General features: G+C 48.3%; 2 protein-coding genes across 3 annotated transcripts in view; both read right to left on the bottom strand.

The window, feature by feature from the left end:
• Positions 1–18,460, bottom strand: part of E(bx) (nucleosome-remodeling factor subunit NURF301 E(bx)) — a 66,269-nt gene that overhangs the window by 6,332 nt on the left and 41,477 nt on the right. For both annotated transcript variants that reach the window (XM_077634481.1, XM_077634482.1), the window contains exons 22-26: positions 16,641–16,841; positions 15,679–15,876; positions 13,939–14,209; positions 9,948–10,173; positions 4,616–4,723 (exon numbers count right to left, since the gene is read on the bottom strand). In XM_077634481.1, coding sequence (XP_077490607.1) covers positions 4,616–4,723; positions 9,948–10,173; positions 13,939–14,209; positions 15,679–15,876; positions 16,641–16,841 — 1,004 coding nt within the window. The remainder of the gene's footprint in view (positions 1–4,615; positions 4,724–9,947; positions 10,174–13,938; positions 14,210–15,678; positions 15,877–16,640; positions 16,842–18,460) is intronic.
• LOC144101363 (uncharacterized) lies at positions 5,658–8,667 on the bottom strand. The gene has a single exon (XM_077634488.1). It carries the CDS (start codon positions 7,414–7,416, stop codon positions 6,238–6,240), a length of 1,179 nt encoding a protein of 392 aa, XP_077490614.1. The 5' UTR covers positions 7,417–8,667; the 3' UTR covers positions 5,658–6,237.

Below are 18,460 nucleotides of genomic sequence, written 5' to 3'. Positions count from 1 at the left end.
CGCAAACTAGGGCATCACACACGCCGTGAGCGGCACAAAAAACTACCCAGAACAGCTTCTTGTCTGTCATTTGCCAAAGCATGAACTGCGTTTATTTTCCTGTGGTGTTTTATAAATTGGATTTACTGCCCTTCACCACTGGAAGAGAGCTATAGCAGATGACAGCAGATATGTTGTGCAACATACAACAGCCAATGCTTCTCAAGGCCATTTGCATTCATGAAAAAAGAAAGCACCAGTGAAGACAGCTTTGACATAAGGGGGACCCAGGTCCTTGGGATCAAAAATTGACCCAAAAACCAAATTTTCATTGTCACCACTTTTGTGATCCTGGCACGTTTCTGCACCTATGTGCAAATTTCGGTGCAAAAATACCACATATTTCTTGCCCTAGGCGATTTTAAAAAACCGAGTGCGCGAGCGCAGCTCTTTAAATTAAGGACAAATCATGACCGATTTCCGCGGCGTGCATCTCGGGAGAAGAGAGCTCCATCGGCGCCATGTTGGTCTCGTCCAGAACGTCGCATTTTTTGGACTTTTTTTCCCCTAGTCAAGCAGCAACACTGTGCGTGCCGTGGTAGCAATAAAAAACAACCACGAAAAGGGCACGCAGCACGCGTTCCTAATGGCCAGTCAGGGCACGTGATCAATATGGCGGGTGACGAGTGCCTCAAATGGAGTCGGTGGCCATGGGTGTCCGAACACAGGCGCCATTTTGTCGAGGCTGCTCCGATGTGCTTCTCGCCATGCATGGAGGCACGACGAAGTTCTGCTCGAAAAACTGCCATGGGCGGGAGCAAAGGAGAGCAAACAAGTGTGGAAACGAATCAAAGCCATCGGAACGCGCAATGGATGCCCGGCGACCCGATGTGGACTCGGAATCGCCGCCAGACTCCAATGCTTCGCCGGCTCCGCAGGACTGCGTCGACAGCACGTCGTTTTGCAGCGACTCCGGCCGCCTAAGAATCGATACAGCACCCGTCACAGCCAGCGAACTGGAAGAAGTGCACGCGAAAAAGCTGTGCTCAGAAAGCTGGACTCAACACCTGCTACAGAAAGGAAGCTCCAGTGCTTTTAGGCAAGTACAGCAGAAGCATCGGTCGTGTCAGCAGCACATTACGGTATTGTGGGTCTTGCCGCAGTGAACACGCTCCTTCGTGTTGTGACGTGCAAAATGTGCCGTGGTTTCGTGAAGTTAGTGCGTGCAAAATGTGCCGTGGTTTCGTGAAGTTAGTGCAGGGCGACTGTGACTACGGCCTCGCTACTAAGTTAGTGTTGGCTTGCGAGACCTGCGGTGAAGTTGCCTCACCGTGGAGCTCGCAGAGGGTGGACGCCGAGAAGCGATGCAACCCCCTCGAAATTAACATGCTTGCAAGACGAGCAATGCTCTCGACTCGAAACGACCGAACAGCAATCTTGGGGTTACTAAGCACAAAGGTGCCAAGAAATGGCCTCAAGAGGACTCGAGACAGGGACATACGCCACAGCCGCATGTCTAGTAAGAAGCTTCAAGTTTTGCAGGGTGTAAAACACAAACACCAGGACTCCATGCACCCGGATTACTCTCCTGAGGCATACTGAGTGCTTTCTCAGTGAATAAAACTTCTCAGCGAATAAAAATGTTGTAAAACGTTTTTCTCCCTTTTCTCAAAATCAAAATAGTGATGGTGATACGCGCATGAAGGTGCATACCTCTGGTTCTACTTATGCTATTGCTATACAGCTCAGACCATTTATAACGTAACTGATTATAATGCGGGACCGCATTGTATGCGGCTTTTTGTGACAACCGCTTTGCTTCCCATAGAGTTCAATGCATTGGTGTACCGCTTAATACGCGGCAGCGCATAACCGGAGACCACGTATAGTGCGGTTTCTGGGAGGCCTGGCGGCCCCGCGTACCGGCACGGGCCCGTGGGTACCGGCGGGCATGACGAGTGCTTCCGAGATTGCGCAAGAAAGGGGCAACAGGCGGGGCTGGGAAGGGTTGTCAGCGGTGTTCAAGGAAAGGCTGCAGGCGGGAAGAGAAAGAAAGAAAAAATCGCAAAGCAGGCACTTTTTCTCTCGCTCTCCGATGCGCCTCCACTGGGCACACTGATTGGACATAACTTGAAAGCACGTGATGGCACGGCCAAACGAGCATGCTGGAGCGGTGTCGGTGGCGTCGGGGCGCGCATTGCCCTGCAAGCAGCTTGGCTACCACGCGCACGTTGTGGCAGTATTTTTGTTGACATGCTGACAACGTGGGCCAGTCTACCAGCCTCGACTATCATCAGTTCCGATTGTGTCTTCTCCGAAAGCCAGGAAACGGCACGCTTTGTCCCTGGGAACCAAGCAGGGTATTGCAAGGGACGTCGAGAGTGGTTTAAAAAAGCCTGCGGTGGCAAAGAAGTACGGCGGCGCCGACACTACTGTGTCCGCCATTTGGAAGAATAGAGACAAGTTGCGACAGCAGCTGCAGGAAGACTCCGCTTCGCTTGCGATGAAGCGGATTCGTGTGTCCAAGTACGAAGATGTTGACGCCGCTTTGTTTAAATGGTTTCGAGAGGTCCGACCCCAGGGCGTTCCTGTGAGTGGCCAGATACTGCAAGCCAAGGCCAGATGTTTTGCAAACCTTTTTGGGGCATGATTCTTTAAACCCACTGAACGGCTGGATTCAGCGCTTCAAGGACCGGCACGGGATAAGCTGTCGGGCTATCTCTGACGAAAGCGCAGAAGTCGACGACCCTGCCATTGAGGCCTGGCTCAACATTCATGTTGAGAGCATGCTTTTGAAGTACAGTGACCGTGACGTCTATAATGCTGACGAAGCTGGCGTCTTCTACAACCTGCTTCCGAATCGCACTCTCGCTTTGCGAGATGAGCGCTGCTTGAGTTGAAAGGCGTCGAAGGAGCGAGTGACAGTCTTATTTTGCACCAACATGGATGGCACAGACAAGCGGCACCTGTTCGTCGTGGGAAGATCGGCACGACCACGGTGCTTCAAGAAGCGGGATTGTCTACCTGTTTTGTATGCAGCCAATAAAAAGGCGTGGATGACCCAGGAGCTCTATGCCAGTTGGTTGCAAAAATTCGAAGACATGGTCGTCGCGAAACGGCAAGTCGTTTTAATTTTAGATAACTGTTCTGCTCATAACGTGACACGAAAGCTGACTGCAGTGTGCTCGAAATTTTTGCCGGCGAATACGACAGCCAAGAGCCAACCACTAGACCAGGTCGTGATCGCGACGGTAAAAGCACACTACAAGAGATGCATTTGCGAATGTTTAGTGCTGAACATACAGCGAAAGGAAGCACTGAAGGTGGATTTGAGGGCTGTTATCGATACGATCATGGCATCGTGGTGGCAGATAAAGGCAACGATGGTCCAAAAGTGTTTCGAGAAAGCTGGTTTCGCGAGGAATTCCGGAGACTCGGACACTGCCGCTGCCAGTGATGATGTCGACGAAGAAGTCAACGCGGATGACATGTGGTCCCGATCTGATCAAAAATAATTGTGTGGATGAGAACGACACATTCGCAGACTTCGCCGCCGAGGACGATGACGACGGCGCTGTGTGCGAAGTAGCCGCCACAAGACATCGTGGCAGCGGTGCGCGGTCGCAATGAGACTCTATCTGAGGATGAGCCCGACGAAGCGTGTGAAAGTGTTCCAGAAGTTTCATGCAAAGATGCGCTCATCTATTGCAACAAACTGCGCCTCTACTGCACTTAGAGAAACCTCAGCATGCAAGCGCTCAAGTGCCTCACTGGCTTTGAAGACGAGGTCACTAGCAACGCAGTTATATCGCAGCGACAGACGAAAATAAGTTTTTTTCATTCTCTACGACGCTTCCAAATAAATTTATTTGTTGCCTGTGATTGCATTGCAGTGTTATGCGTCTGATGCGTTTCCAGGTGCACTTTGAAAGGCAGGCTGGCCATACTAAATATGCGAATGCATGCAAAAGCTACGTTTTGGTTACAGTGCAGTACCACTTATAATGCGGATTTTTCCGACCCCCGCAGTATGCATTATAAGCAGTCTATGCTGCATTTCTTTTCGGACCAGAGGTGTAAACTCATATAGAGTGCAAAATTATAAATAAATTTGTGGTACTTTATGAGGAATCTTTTTTAAAATTACATGATTTCTTGAGTGTCCAGATGGCTCTCTGGTCTTTACACTTTGACAAGCTCTAACCTCGGTTAAAATGGGACCAGGACATTCAAACTTGATTTTTGCATTCCCTGTGCGTTGTAGATTAATTTGTAGGTCAATTTTCATCGTAACACCTCTAGTTTTACAGGTAGCTCACTTCCAAACAAGGAAGATAAAGTGCTCAATATCTGCAAAACTAGATTACTTATAGCAATTCTATATGCACATTCGAAATCAGCACAAAAAACTACATAGACGGTGCAACTTTCATCAAAATCTGCCAGTAAATAAAAAAAATCGTCTTAAGACCAGGGTACCCCCATAAGTGCTAACACTAAAACACTAACAGACCCTACCTTCCGACTTTCAGTTTCGCTCCACCTGCACTACAACACCTTTATTTTGGCACTACCCCAGAATTTACAAATTTCACTGCGCAAGAGAAGTAAATCCCGTTCAATCGAGAGTACCCACCTGAGCAACCTTCTCCTGAGGCGGGATACGCGGAGTGACCAATGTAGTTGGAGCCGCAGCCGCTGCGGCCGCAACTGCTCGCCGCTTGATGTCCGCCTGGAGTTCCGACTGCAGGAAGATGGGAGCCATTACCCCAGAAGGCATTCAGCAACAAACTACAGAACAAATATTGTGCCAATGCCAGCAGCAGGCAAGTTTCCGTCACCAACAGCAACAATCTCGTACACAATAAAAATGTCAGTCCCAATTCTAACCAACTCGGATGAACTGATATGATCAGATGGCTGGAACAGCCGAAGAATTGGCGGCCACTGAAAGCACCGCCATTCTGTTCTCATGGATGAGAAATGACGTGCAGCATGGCTAAGGCACATAGCTTCCAGAGATTCTGCGATTGCATGAAAAATAATGGATTTAACCATTATTCGTGGAATTCTGAGTTTGCATTTTTTTATACAATTGTTATGGACATCAGAAGGAAAATTACTAATTTATCTTATCTGCATGAATGTAACACGAGGGGGATGAGACTTCAGGAAAATTTTATAAGAAATATTTCGATTGTAAGGAAATCCCAAACCATTTGGATCAACCAATGCTGAAAGAGGACCCACAGCAGGACACATTTCTACCAGAAAAAATGTTGGCGTATGCAAGCGTGCCAGGACTTCTTGAGAACTGAAATCCAATGACCGAGACATCAAACAGTTTGCTTCTAAGCAAGACGTACAAAGTGCAATTTTAACATCCCATCTTTTTTGGCTCGAATGGAATGGATGGAGTGACCTGAACTTGAACTCTCTTCCATTGCTTTAAAATATTTGTCTATCACAATCAACTTTGCTCATGCAGAGGGATTATTCAGTCGTTATGGAGATCTGGCTATCGAATAAGCGCCATTCTTTGAGTGAGGATAACAGGAAAGCATTACCTGATGCTGAGTTAAAACAGCCACCTTCAATTTTAGAAGAGGGACATCTGCAGCGTGCAAGGCATGAGCTAAAAAAAAAAAAACTTGCGCGTTTATTTTATTCATCTTAAGGGGGGACACTGGTTCTGAGGCTGTTTGTGTTGTTTTTTGGCCAATTTTAATAAAAATGTACAGCCTGACAAATTTTTTAATGCTGATCTCAAATATGCCATTGGTTTTCTTGTAGGCCAGTTAGTTTTCAAGATAATTAATAATCAACTTCCATTGTTTGAGGCCTAAATGGTAAAACAATGAGTTGGTAAAAACTGAATTTTAAGGAATAGCTACATAGCTAGAAGAGTAAAGAATGAAGTGTTGGGAGCAGTTTTTTGATATGTTAATTATTACTCATTTTACAGCATTATGAATTTCAGTATACAAAGTGTGTGCGTCAGGTGGAAGTAAACTAATCAAAATAATTAAATTTTGAACCCAAAAACAAAAAATCTGCTCTCAACACTTCACAGAGCATACATTCAGCTTCCTATTGCAAAAAGAATTTCGGCTCTACATGCTTCGGGTGCAAAGATATCGAGGCCGCAAAACTGTTAGTAGTCAACAAATTATGTTTTGAGAAAAGTGCAAAAAACAAACAGAGAACAATTTAACCAATATTTACAAGTGCAACACACATATTTACAACACAGAATGGCTAGAAGCCCCCAGGGATGTAGTCCCTTTGCTTTCCATTGTCCAAGTGCCGCTTCTTGAAAGCACCTTGGACATTTTCAGCCGCAGCATGTTTCCGGGCAGACTTGTGTTCCCGACGCTCATCTTTTTCCGTCATCCTTTTACTGGCTTTTGCACTAGTATTGAGACCAAGTTCTCTCAAAATTATTTTAGATGTTCTCTCGCTGCCTGCATTGAAGCGCATTACTGCCTCGGCCACGGCAGCTTGTACAGTGTACAAAGATGCGTGGCGCTCCTTGGGTGCCAGGGCCCATATCAGAGAGTGCAGACTCTCGTTGCTATTCTGCGTCTTGCCCCTGTGGCAGCGCTCAAGGAGCTTCCTTTCTGATAACCGCTCGTAAATGGGAAGCAATGCCTTGCACACATGAGGTGGAAGGTTGTGGCGGTGCTTTGGTGCAGGCTCCCCTCGCGATGCCGCCGCATTGTGCTGGCACCAGGAGTTTGGCCCTGATGGGCACAAACTGTGATCTGACGTCTCATCATTAGAGGTAATATGACGGTATGTCGCCATCACAGCTTTGTGCATTGAGTCCACGTCCCCTTTATGAGACTTGAGTGCCCAAGCATAATAGGAGCTCAACTTGGTGATCATGCTTCCGGTTAGTTTACCCTTGCCTCCAAGGTTTTCTGTCCCTTTCTGCTTGGCAATCAAATTTCGCAGGGCTGTCCCCATGCGCTTCTTGACGTGATTTATGCAGTCCTCCTTTTCCACTTTGACGTAGCCATATACATCTGTTTCTTGCAGTGCAAGGAAAGCACGGCTGTCGCCATCTGACAGCATAGTGGTGTAGCGAAGGCCATTCTTTTTGAGAGACCTCTCGAAAAGTATAAGGGCTGCTTCGACCTCCATTTCCCCCGCTTTTTTTTCTGTGTTTTTTTGGCAGAGGTGGTCAGCCCTCCAGGCTTGGTAGGATGGCTCATCAGGTTTCGGGCCTCGTTCGCAGCCGGCACAAAAATTGCAGAGCACAACATAGTCGAGCACAAGTCCGGTGAACAGTTCTATGACTGTGCCCACACCTATGTGAGATGTGTGGCCCCGTGTCATCCATGTGCCGTCATAAGAAACAGCGATGTTGCCGGGGTTTCCGAACCGCAATTCACTGTAAAGCTCTCGAACCGATCGCGCACAGTCAGCGGTCATTTCTTGGGCTGCTCGAGTTGCAGCGGGCGTCAACTTTTTTTTTTATGTAATCTTGCCATGTTTTCGTATGAAGGCCGCGATGAGAAATATTCATTGTTGAAAAAATATCGTTCAGGGCCGTTTGCTGGTTTCCAGTGCTCTGCATTGCACGGGCAGCAAGCACATTCACTACGAAGGGGTTCACCTTCCTATCGGCACAGGCCCGCGGTGAGCTCCAAGAAGAGGAAGTGTCCCCGCAGTTCACGCACTTGAGAACAAGTTTAACGGCGAGCCCATATTCCCGCTCACCTTTTTCGACGCTAATATCACCACCGCACGTACTGCACTTAGCGAGCCTTAGCAGATCGTTTAGCGACGCCAGGCTAACGATCGTGAAGCACGCCTCATCAAGCGGACGGTCCGCCGCGCTGCTGTCATCGCGAAAACAGTCCGACTTCCGCTTCGTTGCTGGAGTTGACGCGAGTTCTCCGAGTTTTTTCTTGGTTCTGATGACGTCTCGCTGCACATCTGAGGGCCGCAGCATCACAGTATCGTGGCGGATGCGGCCGCTGGCAGTAGCTGTCTCTCGGGCCGAGGAACGCGTTAGGCCTACTTCGACCTCGGTACTGTCGTCGACTCGATCGTTCGGCGCATAACTTCCGTCGTTCTCAGCACAGACAGCTGGAGCAGGGGGTCTCTTGAGGTTATTAATCAAGGACTTTTTCCTCTTCTTGCCGAACTTCTGCCGCGAATGAAACTTGCGCGCTGATCCAGGCATCGCAGTGCGTTCTCGCCTCGGCTCGATACAAAGAAAGCGCCGCGTCTCCCCGCGGCTTGGCCGCGCAGAGCAGACGATGCCAGCCAGCTCCACCAATCGGAAGGCGACCTGCTGTCACGTGCGCCCAGGCAGCCAATAGGCTCGCGAAAGGCACCTTTTCTTTTTTGTTATTTGCTAGGCAACCAATGGACGAAAGGAAGCAGCAGTGGCGGGAAATTGAAGACGAAAGACGGCTCTTTCAAACGAGACCAAGATGGCTGCGGTGCCGCGCATGAAACGAGAGCTATGCGGCGCGGAACACAGCTGTTTCGGAGCCGATTTCAGCGCAAATTCAGGCGACGTAGATTATGTAAATTTATATTATGACTAAAATACTGATCTTAGAGGTGAAAAACTTGGCAGATAGGTAGATAGATAGCCGCCGATTTCGAAAATACCGGTTTCGAAAATTTGACTTTTTCGCGAATTTTTGGCCCGAAAGACCCGTGTCCCCCCTTAAGATTCCCACTGGATTTGGAATTTTCCACCAAAGTTAGGTACTTTACGCATGACATTGGCATGCTACCGAGCTGAGTGCTATGGTGCAGTGACTAGGTATGAACACATGTACCATGGTCAAAGCACTCGCAAAGAAAGTAAGTGCATGCAAATGCTGCTAAGACTATCATGTATTGTTTTACGCTGTTAAGTCAAATTTATTTCTGGTGTAGAATTTTTACGCGGTTTCCTGCAGCTCTCGTCCGGTCACACCGTTTTCAGTCTTGACAGTCACAGTCACACACTTGAACACCCCGCCGACTATCTCACTCCATCCGTACACCATATCCCCCACCCCCAAACTCTTGTCCCGAAGTCCAGAGACCGACAGTGCAAAGCCCAGGGCCCTTACAAGGGCATTACTGTGAGAGAAGGTCCAGTACTACACATAAATCGGTGGATGAGAGCAGAGTGGGTGGAGACACTGAAAGCTTTATCGTGCACAAATCTCAGCCTTTTTGAAGCTAGGAGGTTTCTGCAGACTACCTGTAATACAGTGAAACCTCGTTATTTCAAACAAGTGAAAAATTTTAGAATTTTTCGCTACAGCCGAAATTGGTAATATAAAATTTTGTCAGAAACGCGCACAACAGTGGTGCAATTTAGTCACCGAAGGGACAGCAATTCCAGCTATCCTTAGTAGAGAAGCGGAGAGACATTTTCCCAGGTTTTGGCGATGTTTCGAAGGCATTTGCGACTATAACAAACGCCGCAAAAAAACCGAGCGCCAGTCAAGTTGGCTTCCCTGCGCATCACAGCTGTGTCACGTAGAAAGCGGCACGTTAGACCGAAAGCCATTGCCCTTTTCACCACCTCCACGGCAGCCGATATGATCGCAGGATTGTTACTACTACCTTACAACAACCTGTGCTGCTGCTTCCAGGGCGCCGTCGATGGATGCCAGTGGCATGAACGCGTGCTGACTGCCGGACTGCAACCAGCACGTCACTGCTGGCGAGTGCGAGATGAAAGTGCAAGCCTTGGCGCGAATGCTTGCTGCACCACCACCAGTCATTTGTGCAGTACGGTGTGCAGTTCGATATATCCGTTGCATGGCCAACCGCACCCAATACATAAAGTATAAATTGCATGCATTTCTCTAAAATATTCATGAAAATTTTGATATAGCCAACAGTTCGTAATATCCGTGTACATGATATCGAGATTTGACTGTGAATGAGTAAACTAAACTAACAAGGAACTAAAAAAGCGAAACGAACAGGCAATAAAGACCCACCTGTATTTGTATCTGCAGCTCCTTCTCCATCAAAGCCCGCTTGCGCATGATCTCTCGGCGCAGGAATTCTGTCTGCCGTGCCAGCACGTCGTTGAGCTTCGTCTGCGATGCCCGCGCCTTGCGCTCCTCGGCACTTGCCTTGGCCCGCTGCCGCCGGCCGACCGTCTTCTCGTCACGCTCGATCTTGTCCACGATGCCCTTGAGCACTTGCTGGCACACTGCCGCACTGCAGCGCGGAGAATGACACCAACAGAGATGCGGTAGATGCCACTAAAGTGCTGTAAGTTTTACAGTGTTAGCAGCACAGCCATCATTTAAAAAACACCGCTTTCAGTGTGTCTCAGTGAAGCGTCAACCAACCTCCAAGCACCAGCGGAACGAAAAACAAATGGCAAAATCAAATTCAAAGACGCAATGATGGGAAGGTGATCAGTTTAACATAGAAATGTAAAACCGTTACTGCTAATGCAGTTACATCGCATCATGTGATTGCCTGTAATTTTTTTTGTCTCGCCTTCCTTATCGCGGCAGACAGCCCAGGAAAAAAACAGTAGCGCAAAAAGCGAACACGGACGTAGTGAGGGAACACGACGAGGAAAAGTGCTTGTCCTGTTCCCTCACTACGTCCGTGTTCGCCTTTTGCGCTACTGTGTCCTTCCTGAATATGCCCCAACTTGCCCAGCTACAAGTGTTTCTCGCACACAGCCAAATCACCCTTTTTTTTTTTTCGCTATGCCAGACATGACCAGAGTGCTCTAGAATGGTAATGATCATGTGTGGCAGCTTCCACGATGTTCACGATTGCGACCAGTGTTTCCATGCCTTACCTCACACGTTTGCAGTCACCTTTAAGGGGGGATGAGGGTCTTGAAAACTTTTTTTTTATTTCTTAACATATCTTCCTGAAAATTGGCATGCAGATATATCTTTGAATGCTAATCCCAAATATATATTCAGATTTTATATATCTCATCTAGAAATCAAGATATGGCAAAATAATTTATGCCACTTAGGTCTTTTCTTACGGGCCATTATGGTGGTTTCTTAATTAAAAAAACTAGTTTTAAAGTAATGCTGTCATTCTTAAGGGCCCATTGCACATCCTAAAGCTAAAGAAATTTTTAAAAAGTCATCACATAGGTCATGAATGAATAACAAAGTAGGAAAGAAAAAAACAATGTGGGAGTAATTAGCTTAGATCTGACCTAATTGCTAGTCTATTGGGTTTAATGAAAATTGGAAAGCTTTAGGATGTAGCTGAGGTGTTGCTGAAAAAAATGATACCTACTTCAATAAAATCAGTCGATGCAAACATTATGAAAAGTTCCGTAAGGCAAAGGCATTTGATCGAAAAAGCAAAGCTGAGAAAATTGCATTCAAAGTTTTGCTTACTCTGCCATTTTTGTTTACTGATCATATGGAAAAATTTAATGCTTTAGCATGCCGCCCAGTCATTGCTGAACACAATAACACCAAATTTACAGAAATCTGTTCATGTAAAGATTATGAAAACCTCTGTATTGCATTGGCACTTGACAAAAAAAAAGCTCCGAAAATCACTTGCTATTTTCTTTGAATCTGCCACACATTCACAAAAGTCCTGGGCAGTAGTCATGGGTGCTGTCAGGCTTGTGCTTCTTGGCCATCCTCTTCTTCACCTTTTCAGCATTGGTGTGACCCTTATCAGACCTGCACAGCCTCTGTTTATCTTTTTCAAGGCTCCTACCAATGAGGCAGCTCCCAGGCCTGTAACCAAGCTGTGCTGCAACAGCTCTGCTGGTTGTTGCCATTCCTTGGTTGAAGCGAGAAACTGCTTCTTGCGAGGTTAAAAACAGGACAGTGAGAAGTTTCTAATGCGAATGTTCAAATGTTCAAGCTTCAGCTTAGAGCGCAGAACGTCTTGGCGCTCTGCCAAGTTCGCCGAGCGCGCCCCCCCCCCCCCCCCCCCCCTCGGGGCTCTCCTCAAAATATATATATATTAAAAAAAAAACAAATGACGTTATCAGCGGCGGCAGCGGCTTGGCGCGCTGCCAAGGTCCGCGCTGCGCGTGCTTGTCGAAGCGTTGAGCACGCGAGCTCGGTTCAGCCGCGTCCGTCGGCACGAAGCGGCGTGCGCAAACGCCGAAGTCGACGTTAGGCTTAGGTCAGCCGGCTCGGCCGCTTCCGACGACACGGAATTCGAAGCGGCTTGCAGCGTATCAAAAGTCGATATTTTCCACGGGCTTAGTCCAGGCACATCCACCGGCACTGCAGAGACTTGCGGTAACGCCGAAGTTGACGGCGATCGGCATTGTCCAGCCGCGTCCACCGGCGATGCTGGCGTCAACAGGGTTTGTTCAGCCGCGTCCACCGGCGAAGCTGTTGTTGGCGAGCTCAGTCCAGCCGCATCCACCGAGGGTACAGCAGCTTGCGGCATCACCGAAGCTGCAGTTCTCGACGATGCAGCGCTCTACTTATTCCATGCGCGTCTCTTTTTGCCGACTGTTTTTCGCGTGCTTGCTTTCAAGCGCGCGTCTCGGGCCATCGTGACACACGGAACAAAGACACCAGGCAGGCAAATACACGCAAAAGCACGAAATTCGGGGCTAAAAGAAGCGATTCAATAGCCAAAATGTCTACAATAACGATAAGGAAAACGGCAGAACGAAAAATACTAGGAAACAAAGAGGAGCGCGAAAAATGACGGGCGTGCAGGCGAAAGCAGACGACGGAAAGGAGCCGAACAACGCGGCCGCGGGGGGCAAAGCATGCGTCACGGCCAATCAGAGGGCTGCGCCTCGAGGAGCGCCCGTTTTACCCAATCGGCGGCCGTCTCGCGACGCTTTCCCCCCTTGCGAACGGGTGCTGATAGCTCCGCTGTGCGAGGGTCTACAGCTTGCCGTAAGGCGCCAAATTGGAGAGCGGGAAACCAGCTTTCAAACGAGACCAAGATGGCGCCGATCGGTTCGCGTCGCGCGGAGCTACGGCAGCTTGAAAATGGGGCAAACCTTCGCGCTTGGCGTTCAATTTCGGCTCACCGACGTTTCTAAATTGCCGTTTTTTTCATACTTTGAGTTGGAATTCAGCTAAAATATTTTGTAGAGGCATAGTTGGGACATTAAAGACTTCAAAATCGCAATTTTTGAAAATTGCCATTTTTGACCATTTTTCGCGATTTCAAGACCCGCGTCCCCCCTTAAACCATTACAGCCCCTAGTTAGGCCCCTCCCGACAACGCAAAACGGCCGTTCCTACCTGCAACAATCTTTTCCATGCTTGTTCCAGTTCAACTGTGCACATTTTTCTCAAAAATTCCACCCAAGTATGGCTAAGTACCTAGTCACTTAAAGGAAGGCCAAAAATAGACATCTCATGAGTTGTTCTTGCACAGCTGCTGTTTTTTTTTTTTTCCAGCACCCAAAGCTGCCAAAATAGTTTCGGACCCAAAGTCGCAATGTGGGTAAGCGTTTCGGAACACAAAGCATTAAAATGAATACAGTTAAAAGTGACAGGCATTGTCAACCCAACGAACCCGAAATGAACTGGCTCCCATCGCTGACAAGTTTTAGGTTTATGAAGGTTTAACGTCCCAAGGCGACTCAGGCTATGAAGGACGCCGTAGTGAAGGGCTCCGGAAATTTCTACCTCCTGCGATTTTTAAACGTGCACTGACATCGCACAGCACACGGGCCTCTAGCATTTCTCCTCCATAGAAATTCGACCGTCGCGGCCGGGATCGAACCCGCGTCTCTCGGGTCAGAAGCCGAGCGCCATAACCACTGAGCCACCGCGGCGGCTCATCACTGACAAGTAGACCCCCCCTTTTTTGCTTGGCAATCACAAGTTTGCGGGACTCCAAGCCACACCTCTATGACAATCTTGTGAAAAATTTCTCTTCCAGAAAAGGCAATGTGGCAACTGAATCGTAGGTGGCGTGAAATACTAGTGTCACAGACACAAGAAGGAACTACGCGTCTTTCGTTAAATTCTCACAAGAGATGGCACCACTCACCGCTGGCCCTCGTCCTTGTGCTCGGTCTTGACCTTTGTTCCCGGTGGGGATGACGTCGTGGGGCCACCGCCACCCGATGAGGAGGACGAAGACGAGGAGGAGGAGGACGAAGAAGACGAGGAAGACGACGAGGATGAGCTGCGACCCGTGCTCGCTGGCACCGAAACGGCCGCAGGGGTCCGCTGCATTTGCTGGTGGTGCCGCTGCAATGCCAGCAGCTTCTGCTGGATCTCGGGGGATGTCTGTGGGTTCATCAGGGCCTGCCGCACAACTGCACGAAGACAGAGCAGTGCCCCGCAGTGAACACGATGACAAAGATTTGATTTTGATGCCGCAATGGTAGCTTAGACAAATAGCACCCCCACGGCTAACATGAAATGGGTCAGCCCAATTTTACCAAGTGTTCCACCCCACAAAAACTGAGCACCAGGATAGGAGAACAGCTTGTGGGTGTTGGAAAACTGGTGGGTACCCAGGACGCCGCGATCGCGATAGAGCGGCGGTGCGTGGCCCCGCACATCGCCAAAGTCATGATCGCTAATCGCACGAACCACAACCACCCTCCAGCACTAAGCACAACCCACACATATCCAAAGTCGTGAAAGCTAATTGTACGGTACGCAGCGCGCACACTCAGTGGCAGTACGTGGCCCGCACAATGCCAAAGGCACAATCGCTAATCGCGCACCATGCACGCCGCCAAAGTCCCCGCAGTATGCACGAGTACTAGCGAACTATGGCCGCACAGCAGGTAAATCCCACCGAGATTCTACTGTACCTAACAACAAGATTTCCAATAAAAATTCGTCCACTGCAACACGTAAATTAAGAAACCGATATGCAATAAAGGCCCCACTGGCAACTCTCCTCTTTAAATTCAAAAACAGATGTCAACATGCGATTGAGAGGACAATGCTACTACAGTGAAACCTTGTTATTGCAAACAAATAAACCATAAAATAGTTTGCTAAAGCGGAAATTCGTAACAAAATTTCAAAAATGCGCGCGACAGTGGCACAATTTAGTGATTGAAGAGACAGCCAATATGACGATCCTTACTAGAGAAACAGACAGACGTTTTCCCAGGTTTTGGTGGAGTTTTGAAAGCAGTTGCAGATATTCCGAAGGCCGCAAAAAACAGAGCCAGTTGGGTTGGCTTCCCCGCAAAGCATCGCAAAATGAGCGCCGGCTACGGTGGCTTCCCCGCAACACAGTCGTGTCGCGTAGAAAGCGGTACGTCAGAGCAAAAGCTATCGCCGTTTTCACCACCTCTGCAAGCACTGACACGAGTGCAGGATTGTTACTACAAGCTTACAAACACATGCGCTGCTGCTTCCAGGGTGCTATCGACGGATGCCAGAGGCAAGAAGGCGTGCTGACTGCTGGACTGCAACCCTACACGCCGCTGTTGGCGAGTGCGAGATTAAAGTGCAAACCTTGGTGCGAATGCTTGCCGCGGCACCACCAGTCACTTGTGCAGTGTGGCGAAGCATGCTGCCTGCATCCGAACGGACACAGTTTGGCGCTGGGGAGTTCGATATATATCCGTTTCATGGCCAACCGCGTTCGATATATAAAGTAGAAATTGCACGCATTTGTCAAAATTATTTAGGAGGAGTTTGATATGGCCAATAATTTATAACAACCGTGTTCGTTATATCGAGGTTTCACTGCATTTTGACTGCTGCTGCAAACAGCGTCAACCTTTGATACAGCAGGGTGAAAACAGCATCCACTTACTCTGCTGTGTGATCGCTGGGGTAAGGACAAACTGCTGCGGCGAATTTGGTGGTGAGGATACGGGTGAGGCCGTAGGTGCTTCAGGCTTAACCGGAGTGGTGGGCTCAGCCTGCTTGGTTGGAGCCGCCGCCACGGTGGTGGGAGTTGTCGACGTCTCCGCGCTACTTCCAACAGCAGCAGCAGCGGCAGGGGCTATGGCTAAGACGAGCAAAGAGAAGCGATGTAAACACCTTGCAATTGCAAATGATACTGCTGGCGCAATGAGCATGGCAAACAAGACTTCGAGGACAAAGACAAACACAAAGGACCGAGTTGCAACCTGCTAGATCCAGCGTGTCTGCGGATCAGGAACAAGACATGCACGTGTGTAAAAGAGCCCCGAGTTGTTACGGATGGAAACGGCAGTCGACATCTGTCACCGACAGCTCCAGCAGTGAAGTAAAGGCATTCATGCACTTAAATCACTTCATTAATCTCATTTTTAATGAGCTGCTCAACCATTGCATCCGCCAAACTCTAGCCCTGGCTAAAGATGAAACTATGCTTTATAGAATAGCAGAGATAAAAGTAGTGTTACAATAAAGTAGTTTTCTACATCTAGCACGTTAGCACACTTCAATTCAAATGTCTGGTCAACAAATATCAAGTGAAGAAAAATTCTCTCGAAATAATCACAAAGCAAAATGCAGTGTGAAGCAACAACCGCATCATCATTTGTAAATTTTGAAATGGATTAGTACCTAGATTTAGGTGTTAACTTGGGCTAGTCCGTTCAGGAACTTGGTGAAAGAACACAAGAAACGAAGACAGGTAGAAATGGACGCATTGGTGCGTGTCCGCCTCCACCTGTCCTTGTTTCTGGTGCTATTCACCAAAATATTAACTCCAACCGCCACATGCAACAGGTACAATGAAGGGTGCAATCCACTGGCATCAGAAGTGCAGCAAAAAGTGTTGCCAACCTTTCACAGCGGTGGCAGGTGCTAGCACGGCCTTTGCGGCCACCACGGGTGTTGTCGCTGCACCCGCAGTCGAGCCCGGGCTAGCCACCATGGTGGCCAGTCCCGGGATGCTCACTGTCGCTGCCTGGAGCCGCACACCAGTTGTGGCAGCTGTGGCAGTGCCCGTCGTTGCTTGCACCAGGGGCCGACCCGCTGGCAAAACTGCAAATCGCCAGAGGAAACACCATCACCTGCCTGCCAAGAATAGTTCTCAAACAACAAATTACTTGTGCGTCTTCCACTGTCCTTTTGCGCTGGTCCTTGCGAGATCATGGCTTACCAACTAGCCCCAACAGCAAGGGTTGTGCCTTCAGGAAGTTTGTTTTAGAGCGCAGCTCTTAGGTGCCCGTGCCTGCATTGAGTGTCACCGTCCACCTTGATGTAACTTAGCGCGGAGGAAAAAATGCGGCGAGAGCCAAGAAGGTGCGAGGAGGAAAGCGGAGAGGGAGGGAACAGTGGCAATGTGCAGAGTAGAGAAGAAGACTAGCGTATGCCGTCGGCTGCTCGCCAATCACGTCACCGATAAAGTATGCATCGCTCCCCAGAGGTGGCGCCACTATGAGATGGTTGGCAACTATGCAGCTTGCGCCAAGTGCTGCAGGCCCTCTCAGGCTACGGCAACAGCAAACAAAGTACAAGGAGGAATACGGAGAATGAGAAAACAGCGGCAGAGCAGAGAAGAGCAGCACACTGGTCGTTTGCCCAAGTCGAAACCCAGGGCTGCCTCCGTTCGGCACTGCGTGTTCCCTGTGTGGCCACCTAAGGTTTGAGTACTGCAGCAGCGGCACTAAAAGATCGCATCATTGAGAAGCGTAATCATTACCTATTTTTTTTTATTTTAAAGGACGATTTGAGATGAGAGCTATCACTTTTGGGAGAGGGGGGGGGAGTCATGGCATTTTTTTTTTGGCAGGCAGCGTTTAAGGTCTTTTCTTCCGTAATATAAATACTATAGGCTACCATATTCTATGTGACTAGAAACGTGCACAAAGGTGACAGTGAAGTTAGGTAGCAAAAGAAACCTAAAGTTGTGCTCATTACATTCTAGCTAGGTGCCATTATGGGAGACAGCCTTTACGAAACAACAGATATGATGAGGGAATTGCAATGTAGCAATGTAATTTGCTATAGATACAACTAAACAACAACTGAAATCATGCACTTTCAACAAACCATCAACTTCATTACTATGAGGTTCATCGGTATAAAATGCAGCACCTATAAATGTGATTAATGCCTAAGAACAACTTAACCAAATGGCATTTACTCCCAGAAGGACAAAACTGTGAATGTATTGGCGGGAGGCAAATGCAAACTTTGCACACATGCGACTTTAGTGAATGCTCATTAATTCGAACTTGCTCAATTCAAACATCTGGTTTATTTGACTAAGTGCGTTGGTCCTTTGAACGTCAGGTCTATTAAAAAGGCTGCTGTTTATTGCTGTTTACCTTTCCAATTCTGGAAAAAAAAAAATATATGTATGTATGTATGTATCTGATGGAGTACAGTCAGCTCTCAGTAACTCAAACTTCACTGGGGCCGAAGATTTGTTTGAAGTTTGAATTAGTGAGAGCTGACTGTACTCCATCACACACACACACACACGCACACACACACACTTTTTTTTTTTTTCCCCAGAAATTGGAAAGGTCTCTTGAGCTAAAAGCTATGAGCTTGACTAGGCCCAGGTGACCCAATACATGGCAGTAGCGTGTGTTTACAAAAAAGAGATAAATAAACATTCGCCCAAAAAGTTCACAAATGAAACTGATCTATAC

This window comes from Amblyomma americanum, chromosome 8 (assembly GCF_052857255.1).
Source record: "Amblyomma americanum isolate KBUSLIRL-KWMA chromosome 8, ASM5285725v1, whole genome shotgun sequence".
NCBI classification, from domain to species: Eukaryota; Metazoa; Arthropoda; class Arachnida; order Ixodida; family Ixodidae; genus Amblyomma; species Amblyomma americanum.
Note: the sequence above shows the minus strand (reverse complement) of the source record. Positions and strands in the feature narration are given on the sequence as shown.